The 15,133-nt window shown below is 40.6% G+C and overlaps 1 protein-coding gene across 8 annotated transcripts in view; it reads left to right on the forward strand.

Annotated features, from left to right (window-relative positions):
* Window positions 1–15,133, forward strand: part of sox5 (SRY-box transcription factor 5) — a 210,874-nt gene that overhangs the window by 168,494 nt on the left and 27,247 nt on the right. For all 8 annotated transcript variants that reach the window (XM_051890783.1, XM_051890781.1, XM_051890784.1 and 5 more), the window contains 3 exons: window positions 2,798–2,884; window positions 5,696–5,868; window positions 7,620–7,688. In XM_051890783.1, coding sequence (XP_051746743.1) covers window positions 2,798–2,884; window positions 5,696–5,868; window positions 7,620–7,688 — 329 coding nt within the window. The remainder of the gene's footprint in view (window positions 1–2,797; window positions 2,885–5,695; window positions 5,869–7,619; window positions 7,689–15,133) is intronic.

Below are 15,133 nucleotides of genomic sequence, written 5' to 3' on the forward strand. Positions count from 1 at the left end.
AGTATTAACTTTTTATCATATGTTTCTTTTAAAATTCTTTGTTCGATATAAATGAGATACAAATGAGACCAATTTGGCATGCAGTAAGTGTATAGAGCTATAACATTAATATGGTTAGCTTTGATCTTTTTAAATATTAGATGAGAAATGCTTGAGTTAGTATAAACTTTTCATTTCAGAATTCTGAGCATATCGTGGGATTTCTGAAGTTGTAGAGGAGTCATTTGAGATTAGTTCGGCATTTTCTTTAAAGATGCAGGACACACCATTAAAATTCTCAATTAATTTAAAGCCTCAATCCATTTAATATCTTCGCTATCAAGAAGAAACAACTGAGATATTAAAGTAGTCTCATTTGTGATTTTTAGTTCACTACACTTAGAGTCTGTTTTATTAGTACACTTATAGGCTCATATAAAGAGGCAGGTAAAAGTCCTTATTTTAGAATTGTACAATTCCAGCATGTTGTTTTTCATATTGAAAAAAAAAAAGAAAGAAAAAAAACATCACAGGCTGAACTGAAAGGTGCTTCTATCAAAGGCCCACAGAAAAGGGGCACCGCAACAGTCCTTTTCTTCCCAAACTATGAGAGAGAATGAAGAACGAGATCAAGACAGGGGAGCTGCCACGAAAGAAAGATACATCAGCATATCTGCTTCCTTCTCCGTCCATTTTGCAGTAAACGATTGCACAGATCCCTGCTGCGGGCTGTCACATAAAAGAAGGCTTTCTATTTTTATTAATAGTTAAAGTGAAGGAGCTGTCAGCAGGGACAATAGCGTCCATGTTAATAAATAAAAATAATAACTATTATGGTGCCGCGGTGAGAGAGGGGGAGAAAGTACTATACTATACACAGAGAGAGAGAGCAGGCAGGGGGGATAGACGGAGTGGCCATTTGTTGAAACCTTTCGCTTGTCAAAGCTCTTGGGCTTAAAAGCCTCTGTCATTGTTACGCACAGATGCCAGAATAGAGGAGAGAGAGAGAGAGCCGAGGGCTAATAACACCTGTTGGGGTGACAGTGAGACAGCTGTCAGTAGAAACAGCAGCAGTGAAGGTGATTGGCTGAACGGTGAGGCAGTGCGTCCATAAACCCAAGACTGTGTCTGATATAGGCCTGAAAGTGTCAAACTTTGAAGTCCAGAGGCGAGACCAGGAATGCAAAGGATATTCAGAAATACACAAGAGGCAAGAATGCCACAAACTTTAAATTGCAGACATGCCACTGAGGAAGTTTGAGCACTAATCAGACATGAAATATTTGGCAAGTCTTCTTCTATTTGGCAAGTCTTTGAGTGCAAGTGTGTGTGCCGCCCACCTGGGGCCTGTACAGTCTATCAGTCGCAAAGACACAGGTTAGTTCTCAGTGCATTAACTCCAGCTGAATTGGTAATGGTGCCACCTGGTGTTTTTGCTTTGGTGGAAAAGAGTTTAACTGTATGTATGTTTGTGTATTTTTGCTTTTGGAGATTTTTTTTTTGAAGGGTTTAGTGATTGGGATGAGTAATGAGATGTTTTTCAAAACACGATTTATCATATAAAAACATATGGAATCAAACCCATGACCTTCAAATTGCAGGCGTCATGCTTTACTATCTGAGCTACAGGATGTAGAATGACAAAAAGAAAGGATGAAAATGAATGGAAAGAAAAAGGAAATTGTAATTGAATGTAAAGTTCATGCGTGTGTCTATTTTTGCTTTTGGAGATGTGATTTTCATATTCCGAAGGGTTTAGTGATTACGATTTAAATGAGTCTGAATAAATAAGTTAATGAGAGAAAGGTGTTTTTTTAGACACAATTTATCATATAAAATTATATGGAATCGAACCATGACCTTGCCGTTGCAATTATCAGGCTATTTGGATGTAGAATGGCAAAAAGAAAGGATAAAAATTAAACGGAGAAGAAATTTCAATTGAATGTCAAGTGTGTGTGTGTGTGTGTGTGTGTGTGAATTTTAAATTTCTGACGGGTTTAATGATTAAGATGTAGAATAGTCTGGAAAAAAAAAAGGTCTAAAGATGTTTTTCAAGACAACATTTATCATTTTAAAATAATATGGAATCAAAACTATGACTTTGCTGTTGCAAGCATAATGCTTTACTCTTTGAGCAACAGGATGTCGATTGACAAAAAGAAAGGATAAAAATAAAACAAAGGAAATCACAACTGAATCTAAATTTGTCTAAAGTTGTGTGTGTAGTTTCTCAGGCTGCTAAAATACTGACTGCTGTCATTTACCACAAACACACACCTTTGTGTCTCTCTTTTCCTCTTGTTTTGTTTCATATCGCAGTTAATTGTTGTGATGGTGATGCTGTTACTGGTGTGTGCATGTATTTGCGTTAGAGAGGAATACAGGGGGGGTGTTGAGAGTTGTTGTAATTTTCCTCTCTCTCTCTTGTTTGAGACGTCCGTCCTTGGCAGGTTAGTAATTAGCGTGTGGGGTGGAGGGGTTAGCGGGTCCGTGGGGTGTATTAGAAAAACAAAGCGCACAGCCTCGATAATGTGTCCATTGTACCCGGTGCATTAAGAGCCTCTTTGTGTTAGCTGGAGCATAGGGCTAATGATTGGCTAACAGCAGGTGAGGAAGCCGCTCAACTCTCTCTCTCTCTCTCTCTCTCTGTCTTTCTCTCTCCTTCTCTCTCTCCATCCTCTCTTCCTCCTGCCCTACTGTTGGTGCCATTAGAGAGACGGGCCTTTATTACAGCAAATGGACTTTAAATGAGCTATATTGTGATGTTGCCTGCCCGTGGTAATTCTCTCTCTTTCTGTCTCTCCCTCCCCTCCAGAGGCCCCAAGTATTGAGAGGCTGTTGTCTAAGGACTGGAAGGACAAGCTATTGGCCATGGGTTCTGGCAACTTTGGAGAGATCAAAGGTAAAACAAAAGACTTTGTGTCTTCATTTGACCTCTGAGTGTATGCATGTTCATGTTCGGCCATTGATATATCTGGTGTATCTCTTTTTAGCACTACAAAACTGAAGTATTCGCTATTCCAGTTGGCGATTGGGTCAGAAGAGCTGGTTTTGCGGTTCTAGTTTTGAATTAAACCTATAATCATACTTACAAGTGTACGTATCAAATGTCACATCTTCAAGCGTTCTGAGAGCTCAGGTATGCTAATCCACCTAGCACTAGCCTCTTCGCCGGCCCCGGTTAATGATCTGCCGGGATGACTTGCTAAGCAACAGCCTTGCTCGTGTTAGCACGGTTAATGATACATCCTGTTAGGTCACTCAGCCGTAGCGAGAACACACTCCACTGTCACTTTAACAAGCCTCTGTACACCTACCTCGCGCTAGTGGCGTGTTCGCGAGGCTAACTCTGGAGTAAATGTACTTCATTAAGCGGCTCAGAAATATTTAATCAAATGAAGCTTGTTCACGCTCCTGGAGCAGAAAAGGGAACGCCATTGATCAAGCCGTCAGTGCGGTAACCCCACTGTGATGACATTTTAGCAAGAGAGCATCCCCGCCACGACCACCGATGACTAGCGGTTGAAAAGGGCCCTCACAACTGTCTTCTCTCTGTGTGTGCGTACCCTTTAAGATCAGAAATAGGCAGACAAATGTGTAAAAACTAGTAGGTCATTTTAAACAGGATGCTGTAAGCAAGTTTTTTTAAAATATCACGTTTTAGCCAATCAGAAACACTCTCAGTCTGTGAATAATTTTGTATGTTCACGTTTGGGTTTGCTTACATGTCTCTGGGAATGGGTTTTTATCATGAGTGTGAAGTTTTCAAAACAGTGGAAGTTAGTAAAACAGCTGAAATTGCTTCTAGCTTCTTTTATAAAACAATAAAAAAAGAATTAAGCACAGAAATGTTCATAAAAATGTTATTGTATCAAGTAAATTCATTACATGCTATTTTGCCACTAGCAGATATATTCCCTGAAATTAAACCAAGGTTGATGGTTGGTCTCTGTGGGTGCTGCATAGTGGTATGGTGATATGGAAATATATTATGTATTATCGCACAGTTGAAGCACTCTATTGACTGGCATTCTATGCATTTTATACAACAGATACTGTATAAGAGAATTGTACTTTAAAAAGTCGACTATATTGTACAGTAAAAAAACAGTCTGTGTTAACCACATAGGAGATGATTACAGAGCGAAAGAGGCAGAATGAGAGAAGAAAAGATGGAAAGAAAAGTGGTAATGGACAATAAGAGCCTCAGGCTAAGCTCTTTCTCTCTTTCTCTCCCTCATGTAACACAGTACTGTGCTGCTTTAGGGATTTATCTTTTAAGCCCAGTCATTAATTAGCAGTGAGAGCTGCTTGACAGGTATTACATTGTTACAAATTGGTTAATTACTGTGGTTTGTGACATGAGGCAAGGCAGTAAAGGCAGCCTTAGGATGTTTAGAGAGAGAGGAAACCACTTATTGATCCAAAGCTGAACTTTCAGTAGCCGAGGTAAAAAGCCTTCGGTTGTGATTGATGAGGCTGGTGTGTTTTCTTATGTGTGTGTATAAACACCTTCTGTCAACTCTAGTCTTAAGGCATCAAGAGTATATTGTGTCAGAGGTTCAGTCACATTTTAATGAGTGAATCTTACTGACGGTCTTACTGAGTTAGGGACGTGCAAAGCTACAAATACTTCTAAAATCAACTTGTTGGTAGGTTGTCTTAAGGAAGCCCTATATAATAATAATGTTGGTTTAGACGTTTAAATTGAATATTTAAAAAAGATAATTATTCTACCGCCCGCAATCGATTTTGATATTCTTTTGATATTCTTATCAACTGGCCAGAATTTTGAGACCAAAATAGACGTGAAGGACGGTTAAGAAAGAAAATCTAGATAAACCTTTCTGACCCATCCCTAGTATGAGCAACAGGGTCTCGGAAAGAAAGCGAGAAATAAAGATTGCTTTGATCCCTCTTTTCTCTGGAAGAGTCGTCAGTTTTCACACAAGGCCCTCCCTTGTCCCAGGCCGGCTCGGATGCACACCCTCTTGTGAAAGCCCAGTCTGGGAGCTGTTAAGGGGAGCTGCAGGTTTATTTTTCCAACTGGCCGCCTGTGACAGTTGCCTTTATTGTGCATTGTTGAGTCTGTGTGTGTGTGTGTGTGTGTGTGTGTGTTTGTGAAGGGGTTACAAATGGAGCCTACTCTCACCTTCCTGCCAGGGCAAAGGGTCAGGTCAGCTGCTATGACTCCCTTCTTTCTCTAGCTTTCTTCATCATCTGTTTTTCCCTGGTGAGGAATGTGGCCCCTCAGAAGGTAGAGGCCGAGAACAATGGGGGATTGTGGGCTGTGCAGACGTGTGTCTGTGTGTGTGTGTTTTAACACAGATATATGACCTCAGACGCACAATTGCACACACATGAACTCATTAACAGACGTGCTCATTTGGACATTTGAACGCTTTAGGGGTTTAGCACACACACACACAAACACACACACACTGTCTGATTGGTGGTAGTCTGGGGTAATACCGCAGTGCAACGACATCCTGTCGAGTGATTTAGTCTTCCCCTCCTGCCGTCTGCTCTGGGGCTGCTCGTATGTCAGAGCGTTCTCATCTTTAGCCGAGGTCGGAGGTCAACTCATGCTAAATGTGTAGCGATGGCTAGGTAAACACCAGGGCGATAGCACATCTCAGAAGGAGCACATCTGGGTACAAGGCTTCCTCGACTAGCTCTTTGACCTGTGGCCTGTGCCCTTTAACCCCTGCAGGCACCCCGGACAGCCTGGCGGAGAAAGAGCGCCAGCTGATGGGGATGATCACGCAGCTCAGCAGTCTCAGAGAGCAGCTACTGGCCGCCCATGAGGAGCAGAAGAAACTAGCCGCTTCGCAGATCGAAAAACAGCGCCAGCAAATGGAGTTGGCGAAACAGCAACAGGACCAGGTTAGCACTTTTCCACCATGTTTCATCATGCATGTGTCATGTGTTTCATCAGTTAAGCACATTTCATAACATGATAATTGAAAACTCAAATCTCAAATTTAAATAAACAATTATTTTACACAATATGTACTCAAAAATATTTGTGTGATTGATTTGGCCTGGTCATCTATTGTAAGTCATAACCAGGCACATAATCAAAGACTATAGATATAGAAAGACAGTTCACTCCTATTAGTAATGAATGGGAGAAACTGCAATGCGCAATATGGCGGAATACGTCCCGCCTTCTAGGTAAAAGAGCCAATCGCTGATTGATAAAGTCATTGCGTCACTGCAGCTCCTGTAAGAAGCTCCAGTTCCCACAGAAACCTGAGAGTCGCGTTTAGGACTGCACATGCACATTGGCTCGTCTAGCCTGAAAAATAAGCTTTTTTAACACTATTTGAGCATAAGAAACAACATTTATGGGACAGTTCATGTCAGATTTTGTTGCTGATTTGAAATATGTTATTTAATTGTGAGTTCGCCAAGCAGTTTATGAAATTTCAGGATTCCCCCATTTAAATAGATAGGACTTGGTCTTGGATGCCCGAAATAGCTGCCCGGAGGCGTGGCAAGTATGGCCGCCGAGTGGACAGACTTTCCTTGAAAGGGACTTTGCACATAATGCAATAAAGCTTGATGTTGTACCCAATGAAATCTCATTGGTCAAAAATCCTGCTCCAATTAGCTGGATATTAATCAATAATGAATAATTTTGGAATTTTGGAAATTTTTGGACAGGAAAATGTCTGTTGCTTGAAACTTCACATAAGTAGCAGATATATTTTCAAAATTGACTACTTGATGGGTTAAGGAAGCCCTGTGTATTAGACTGGTTCCAGCTTCTCCTGACTCTAATCATACTTGTTTCTTAGGGGGCATTAACATTAGATGCTTTTTTGTGTGTGTTTGTTCATAAAAAGCTAGATAAAGCGCAACTTAATGGAATAGAATGCAGGACTCTTGAGACACATTTTTTTATTGACGGGGCTTTTCCGACACATTCTTTGTGTTAATTAGAGCACCACCGCTAAAATATTCAAACAAAAACAAATTAGTGAACGATAAACTAGTCAGCCTCACTATTAATATAGTATGTCGTTGGATGACCAGTATATTAATCAACCGTTGTGACCCATTCCTTCCTTTCATGTCTGATTAGGACACAGTGTTATTGTGATGAACATTTAAATCGCACAGAACAGTGTTATCAGTGAGTGTGTGTGTGGAGGAGAGGTATGGGTGTGTAACAATCTAACATTCTTTACTTTGAACCACATTCACAAAGAAACCTTCTGTTGTCTCCTTCCCCCTATAAGTGTGTGCGTGTAGCGTTTAGGTCCCCTCCAGCACGCAGGCAGGAGACTAAAGGTGTTTGCATACAGAAGAGTGTGCTTTAGCTTTGTTGTGTGTATAGTTGCTTCTGGGGAGCTCAGTTTTACAAAAGAAAACAGATCTGTATTAACACATACACTAACACACCCTTGTACACACACACACACAGACACACACACACACACACAAAATGCTCCAGGACTGGGCGCCACTCCTTGGCAAATATGTATGAAATACAAAAGCACACCCAAGAGCTTCAAACACACTGTTTACAGTCACCATACATGCATGTGACCCCCCTCTGCACAAATAATGTCCTCTCTTGTTGGAAAAGAGTTTGACGTATGTGACAGTTTGACATGTTCTGTCCGCAGATTGCACGACAACAGCAGCAACTTCTGCAGCAACAACACAAAATCAACCTCCTGCAGCAACAGATCCAGGTGAGTCTATATATGTGCATGTCCACTTGTAGTAGACTTGTACATGTTTTGCTTTTATGCTTTTGAACAGTTGTGAGATGTCGCAGTGCGAGTCACTTGTCACAATGACTGTGGGGTTTCATGACAATCAAACATTCAAGTCCACCAATCAGCAATCAATCCCCCAATCACAATCAACCAACCATAGACGAGCATCAGCACTGGTACTTTTTCTAGAACAATCAAAATGTAGCTACACAAATGAAGACAAAGATTGGTCCAAAGTGTAAGAATCAACATTATGCTGCCTTCTGAAATACTGTAGAGATCTCAATCCAGAATGCATTATGACAAGCTCCGTTAAAAAAATCATCCAAGACTACTGCCGGATTTAAAGGGTCAGTTCACCCAAAAATGAAATTTCTGTCATTAAGTACTAACCCTCATGTCGTTCCAAACCCATAAGACCTTCGTTCATCTTCAGCACACAAATTAAGATATTTTTGATTAAATCCAAGAGTTTTTTTTTTTTTCTCCAATAGAAAGCAATGAAATTACCATATTCAAGGTCCAGAAAAGTAGTAAAGACGTGACTATTTTAGAGATGAAATTGTTGAATTAAAGTTGTTATTTTTGTTTTGTTTTTGCGCACAAAAAGTATTCTCATCGCTTCGTAACATTAAGGTTGAAAGAAACATTGATTATAAATATTATTATACAGTTTCACAAAAAAAGATCTAATATTAAAAAAAATTATAATTCAGAAAGCCTATTTAAGAAAATTTTCCCCAAAATTTGTGCATGCTGCATATTTTTATAGATAATCATGTAGTTAGCTTAGCAATGTTAACAACATTTGGAAACAATTCTCCCATGCACTTCGAATAACATTTTTTTTTTTTTTTTTTTAACAAAGCTTTTAGGTTAAATAGCATGTCAGCTGCTAGCTATTTGTGTGGTCCTCAAAATAGCTGCCAATGAAGAGCGTTTCAAATCACTTAAGAGGTTCCATTTTGGGTAATATGCTGCCTATATAGGCAGTAGAAAAGCAGTGCAATATGTTTTGGAAAAGAGTATGTAATCAGTCATATCGTTCATGCAAATCAACTTGTTGATTGTATGATCTTTTAAATAAATGTGTAGGTAATGTCCTGATGGTTGGTAAAGAAGCATGTGAAAAACTAAACAGACACTTTTTGATGGGTTTGTCCCAGCTGACTTATACATGGGGCAGAGAGACACTGGCCTTCTTTGTGTGTGCAGGTGTGAAGCAATAAAGGCTTTGTGTGCAAGAGGAGATGAGATGATTCTAATTTGGTTTATAAATTGAGACTTAGCCTTGAGAGGGACTCCGGCAGTTTTGGCCAGGAAGCCACATCACACTGAGACTATTCACACACACACACACACACACAGAGAGAGAGAGAGATCACTGCCGTCCGCTGGACCCCTGCCATTCTCTTTTAGTGCCTGACTGTGTGTGTGTGTGTGTTGCAGCTGTGTTTGTTTGTGTGTAACATGTTCATACTACATAGCTTAGCCTGAACATGTGTATGTGAGACTTATCTGTGTCTATTTCAAAATCTGCATCAGCTCATGTCCTTATGTATGTTAGTAGCAGCTGTGTGTGCGTCAGTCCCCAAAACACGTCCGCTTGGGTTTTTCTAGCCCCGCTCGTCGCTCACAGAAACAAAGCTTCTTTTTCCCATGACTTTGCAACCTTTTCCCAAACAAGCACTTCTCCATTCAGCCTAGTGGAACAATAGTTTCTCACAGTCAACACGGAGGAGGAGGAGGGGGGCGAGAGGAGGAGACCCTTGTTATGGGCCAATCATATATTAGCCCTAAATCACCTCCTGAAAAACACACATTTGACTTGTGTCTAACACACAGGCCGCTAACATACTCTGAGCAAACACTTGCGTCAGAGACAAATATAGCAGTCCTGAACTTTTAGAGTATGTTTAGAGTTTATTACAAGACGTTACTGAGGTCAAGAGACAGATTCCTTGTCCAAAAGAAGGAAACTAAGCTTTAAAGTCAACATGAAATATACATTTTCCCTATTTACATTTTTTTGTACAATTTTCCTGGTCTTCTTTTTGAACAATTCTTCAGTACATGTCATTTGAAACAACAACAAAAAATGTTTCTATTATCATTTTCCTTTTTGGCTGACATCATCTCTTTGGCATTACTTTTTTGCAATTCGGTCAAATCCCGCCCTTATCCTCGTCAAATAATCGAATAATTTTACTCAGGTTAAAAAAAAAAAAAGTCTCATGAAAGTCAAATGAATTGCTAACGCTGTTTCATGTTGACTTTAAAGTGAAGAGCCTGTAGAACCTACATGGACATTTCAACTGAATTCTGTTCCTGTAGCGCATTCAAAACTCCTTGAAGAGTTAGTTCTCTCCTGAAATATGCACACAGTTAACACATATATATATATATATATATACCTCTCAGTGTGGGGCCACTTCTTTAGGCTCTTGGGGGTAACATGCATACACACTGTTTCATTCTTATTAAAGCTGTGTCTCCACTCAGCACCCCTGACGGTTATCCAACCAGGAAGACAGGCTCTTTTGGATGAAAGAATACACCTGCCGAGAAGCATGAGGCATGAAATGCAGGATACATATAATGCATTTCCATGCTTAACGAGAGGTGTAATGTTGAGAAAGACCTGTGGGCGCTGTGGCTGGGAGCTGCCCACTGGTACAACCTCCTCCTGAGCTCCGCTGTACTCTAACACTTTCCCGCTGTCTGTTCGCTTTTCTCTCATTAGCAACCTCCTTTCAGCACACCTCCTCCGGCTCTGCGGGGCATCGCGCTGGTGTTAGAAAATTTCCGCTAGCCAGCGCAGGGGCCGAGATGAGGCTCCTCCGCTGTCAAAGTGGCAGTTAACGCAAGTAGCCAGACCTCCCATGAGGAGCTGTTTTTTTGCAGACTAATTTGTCGTAGAACGACAGTCATTTAGCACAACGGCATTAGCCACAGCTAACAAAACGAGCACTGCTGTCGCGTGTTTTAGCTAACTAACTAGTTTAAATCTTCAGACACGATGGCGACAGAAACCGGTGGCTGCTTATAAAACACATATTAGAGTCAACCTACATTTCGGGAAATCTAACCTAATAAAGAGCTTCCACGGCAGTACCTTATACATGTCAAACACAGCATGATCGCTTCATAACTCAATCAGACTCATTTGCCATGCGTCAGTGCCTCCTTGAGATAGTAAATTCGTTTTCCCACGGAATGAGAGTTAAAAAGAAAACGATTGAGGAGGAAAAAAAGACAACAGGAGCGTTAGCTCATCAGAGTTAGACCAGGTCCTGTGCACAGGAGCGGCTAACCCAATTGGCTGTGTAATTGTTTAATTTGTCTCATTATACCTAAATGAATGTAATTGGTGTTTTTCCTGCATGAAGTGGCCGCACTGGTTGTGTGAACTGAGCTTTGTGCAGCGCTGCGGATGACGATAGGGATTATGGAGGGGGGGGGGGTCTCCCAACACATGTTCCCGATTGATATGAGCACTCGCTTTATATTATTAAGAATATTTCAGGTGGCATTTCTGCACTATTAGCATTATCAGTTGTTTTTTTTAATAAATGTCTGATAGGACTTTAGTGTGCACGTGTCAAGAAACTCAACCTACAAATTACTCATTTAAAGTTGATTCTGCATATTATGTTCAAATTAAAATAACAAAATTGCACATTATTTTTAAGTAAAGGTTTGCCACAGGATCAACAAGACATTGAGCAAGACAGAGAATGATGTAGGAAGTTCAACCTTAAAAGTAGGAATGCAGAGAAAATTCTCCAAAGTGCTCAACAAGAAAGCCGAAAGGAGAGAAATTAACAGATACAAAGTGTTATACGTGTCCATTTCCACCTCTACTTCCTCTCCAACCACCGAACAACTGTGTGTTACCTAAGCGACTGGCCCTGAGCAGCATATAACAGCCTGGTGTGTGCCCGTGTATGCGTGTCTTCATGTGTTTGAGTGTGTGGGGAAGGCTTCTCTCAGCCCGGTGGTTGGCAGCTAATGGGAGCTATTTGAGGAAGGACACACAGGCAGAGGAGCAGATGGGCCCTGCGTTATGCCCACCTACAGCGGGCGGCTGACGCACCTCCTGCACTCACACCTAATGGGGGCCTAATAAAAGGCTGGCTGTGCAGACACAGGCTCGCCACTCAATTTCATTAGCCGCTAATCAGCCAAAGGTGCCCTTGGCTCACGGAAAAGGACCGTTCGCTGGAAAAAAATGAGAGGCATACTTGAAAAAAAAAAAAAAAAGAACGAAGGGCATGAGTGAGAAAATGGACATGCGTTAGTGATTTGAAAGAGCAGGGTTGTTGTTTTGGTGGGGTTTGGAAATGCCACGTTTGTCTGGAAACCGCGATCAGGCATGGAGAAGAGAGATCAAGCATTGGGGTGAAGCCACGTGACCTTAAAGCAACTCTTTATTGGTCTAGACTTCAAATCTCACCCGCTTATATAGAGCAACAGTCGGGTTTCCGACTGTAATTTTTTTTTCTATAGAGTATTTGATTTTTAAAGATAATGTATACAGAAAACCTACTGGAGAGGCGAGATTAACTAATAATATATGATTTTGTAGCCACAAATTAGTGTGATTTTCAGCTTACTTAAAAAATCATGTTTAATTCCCAAATTCCTGGTCTATAACTACACAGCCCATAATCCTAAAGAGAGCTGTTCCTTGCAGCCAACAATTAGATAAGTCATTGTTACAAAGGAAACTAGAACTCAGCAGTGAACTCCTATAAAGTATACTCCCTACATCTCAGGTAACTTTATTACAAAAATTATTTGCAAAAATAAACTTTCAAAATATTGTATTTTATAAATATAATCAATCATTCTAATTCAATATTTTTACATTTTAGTTTTTGGATTGCATCATTCAAAGTGCTTCATGGCATGCATAATTCATTGCCTCATAAAAGACAATTGTCTTTTACTCAAGTTTTTAAATACCTTTTTTATAAATTAAACTTTATAATGCTGTCACACATTGAAAGAGCATGTTGGTTTGGCTGAAATTCCAATGTAGGAAATTATTAGGAAAAATACTAAAGCGGCAGTAACTGTTGCGCTGTATTAGGTCCCTGATAGCACAACCTAAGGTGACACCTTACAATTGTTGTGAAGTAACACTCTTTTGAACGAGATAACATTGACAGCTTCCTTTTTTAGCCATCAATGTTTAACCAGGTATATAATAAGCCTAGACACTTAATAAAGAGAAGCAGGAAGTATCCATGTATGCAAAAGCTGACTGTCTGCATGTTTATTTGAGTGTGTGCGCAATCTCAATCATATCCACCAGGGACTGTCCTTTCGTACTGATGCCTGCACCAGACTGGCAGTCGTCGCAGGCACTCTGTAAAAGTTAATGGCCTATGCCCACATCCACGGGGCTAATATTAAGTGCCAGTCTGCAAGTATAGTGCGTGTGTGCTAACGCTGCTATCCAGGCGCAAATTAATTATTAGTTATATGGCTATGTGTCCCCTCTTCAGCACGAGGTCACTGAGGCCCGCCTTTAATTGCCGGAGCATATGGCTGGAAACAGATTTTAGCGGTGGGACTCGTTCTTAACCACCGTTCTTGCGCACATTCTCAGATGTGAGCCATATTGTCAATGCTGGCAGCTATTGTTTCACTCATTTACTTCTTAGAGCAAATTACTCCCTAATAATAGCTCTACCTTAGAGTTTTTCTCTCCTCCGTGCCAGCAAACCTGTTCACACTGCATATGTTAATTATCTGCACATCTTCATTATGTTCAAAAAGCTTTAGGTTCAAGCTGTGCCGCCTGGCGAGAGGCTCTGACTCAGTTTTGTGCCAACTTTCCACTTTTTCCCTTTCCGTTTGTTTCTTTCAACATTTTTTTCTTGCTCTTTCACTCTCAATCTCTCTCTCTTTTCTTATTAATTGAGAAAGTTGCAAAGTTAGCCACGCTCTTGTTTGTGTTATCCTTGTGTTATCTATTTTTCTTATGGCTGATTAGAGAGTTCTTAAGGTTCTAGTTGTATTTGCTGTAGGTTTTATTTTGAAATAGATAAATAGTTAAGATAAATTGTTATATATGTTTTATTTGTACTGTCTTTATTGTGGAGCTGGTCTATAGGACAGTTCACAAGACACTATTTTTGTCTTATTTGAAAGCAAGAAGTATCATATTGTTTTTAGATGTCAGTTCTGAAACCCATTTCCGAGCCAATTATTTGACATACTCTTCTGCTTTCTCAAAGTTTTTAAAAGCTTTTCAAGTAAGCCATTCTTCCGACCAGAGAGTTCAAAGAGCCAGTATGGAATTCCACAGCCAGCTGTTGGCTGATTAATAAACCGTTATAGAGCTTGCAGCTGGAGTTGACACTTTTGTCATAAGCTTTCTGCAATATTCAACAGTTTTAATAGTGAGTTACTTATGATAAAGACAATAAGGGAAGTCCTCTATTTATGTTTTCCCTAAACTATTACTAGTTTAGCTGTGACCAATCCAATCCCTACAGTTGAGGCACGTTGTCCCAGTGCAAGAATATTCTCCTAAACCCTGAGTCCACTTTGTTTCAGCCCTCTACTTTTAAACACGTCATGTGTTCCTGGCCCCAGATGATGCAGGAGATGTTTTGCAAGTGATGCTAACTGTTCAAGGCCTTCAAATTTAAATCTCCTTTGAAAGCAACTGTAAAGTTCAGTCCTATTGTTCTCTAGTTCATGATACGTCAACTGGATGCATCAAACTGCATTAACTGGCCTGAAAACGTCAATATCAGCCTCACCTACTCTGCGTGGGTAATGCTATTTGCTATGTTGATTGAATAGAGAACAGCATGACGGTGTGTTCGAACGCTTTGAGGAGATCCACGAGCCTCTAATTCCATATGCTCCCACACACACTTGCTTACATGTCTATGTGTTTAAGAGAAGAGCGTGTGCTTGTAATTTGCCACAAAAACACTCCATGCTCAAAACCACTGGAGAACACAAACACACGCATGCGCTTTGGCTAGCACATGCTATTGTGACCACAGAGCTTTAGCTCGCACTGAGAAGACGCAGGCAAAACCAGAGGAGCATATGTCCAATTAGGACTGGAAGTTAGAGCTGCACCAGCCCGTGGGGGGTCCTGTTGAAACGCAACAATAAAACGCCACTGCCTCCTGATCTGGGAACAGGAGGCCTGCCGTTTGTGGTTAACCAAAATGGAGGAATGATTGCTCTGTGGTTGGAATTTCAAAATTCTCAGACATGCTACTGAGACTAAAGAGACAGAAGGGGAGAGGGATACATTTTTAACCTCTGTTTATCTTAACAAGTGCCTCCTTTCCTCTTAGAGCATGTCACTTTCATATATAGAGTATTGTCACTTTTGGAGCCTTTGTGTTTTTCTCATCAGTAGAACCATCTGTCCTCTTCTA

The sequence above is a fragment of the Ctenopharyngodon idella genome, chromosome 4 (genome assembly GCF_019924925.1).
Source record: "Ctenopharyngodon idella isolate HZGC_01 chromosome 4, HZGC01, whole genome shotgun sequence".
NCBI lineage: Eukaryota > Metazoa > Chordata > Actinopteri > Cypriniformes > Xenocyprididae > Ctenopharyngodon > Ctenopharyngodon idella.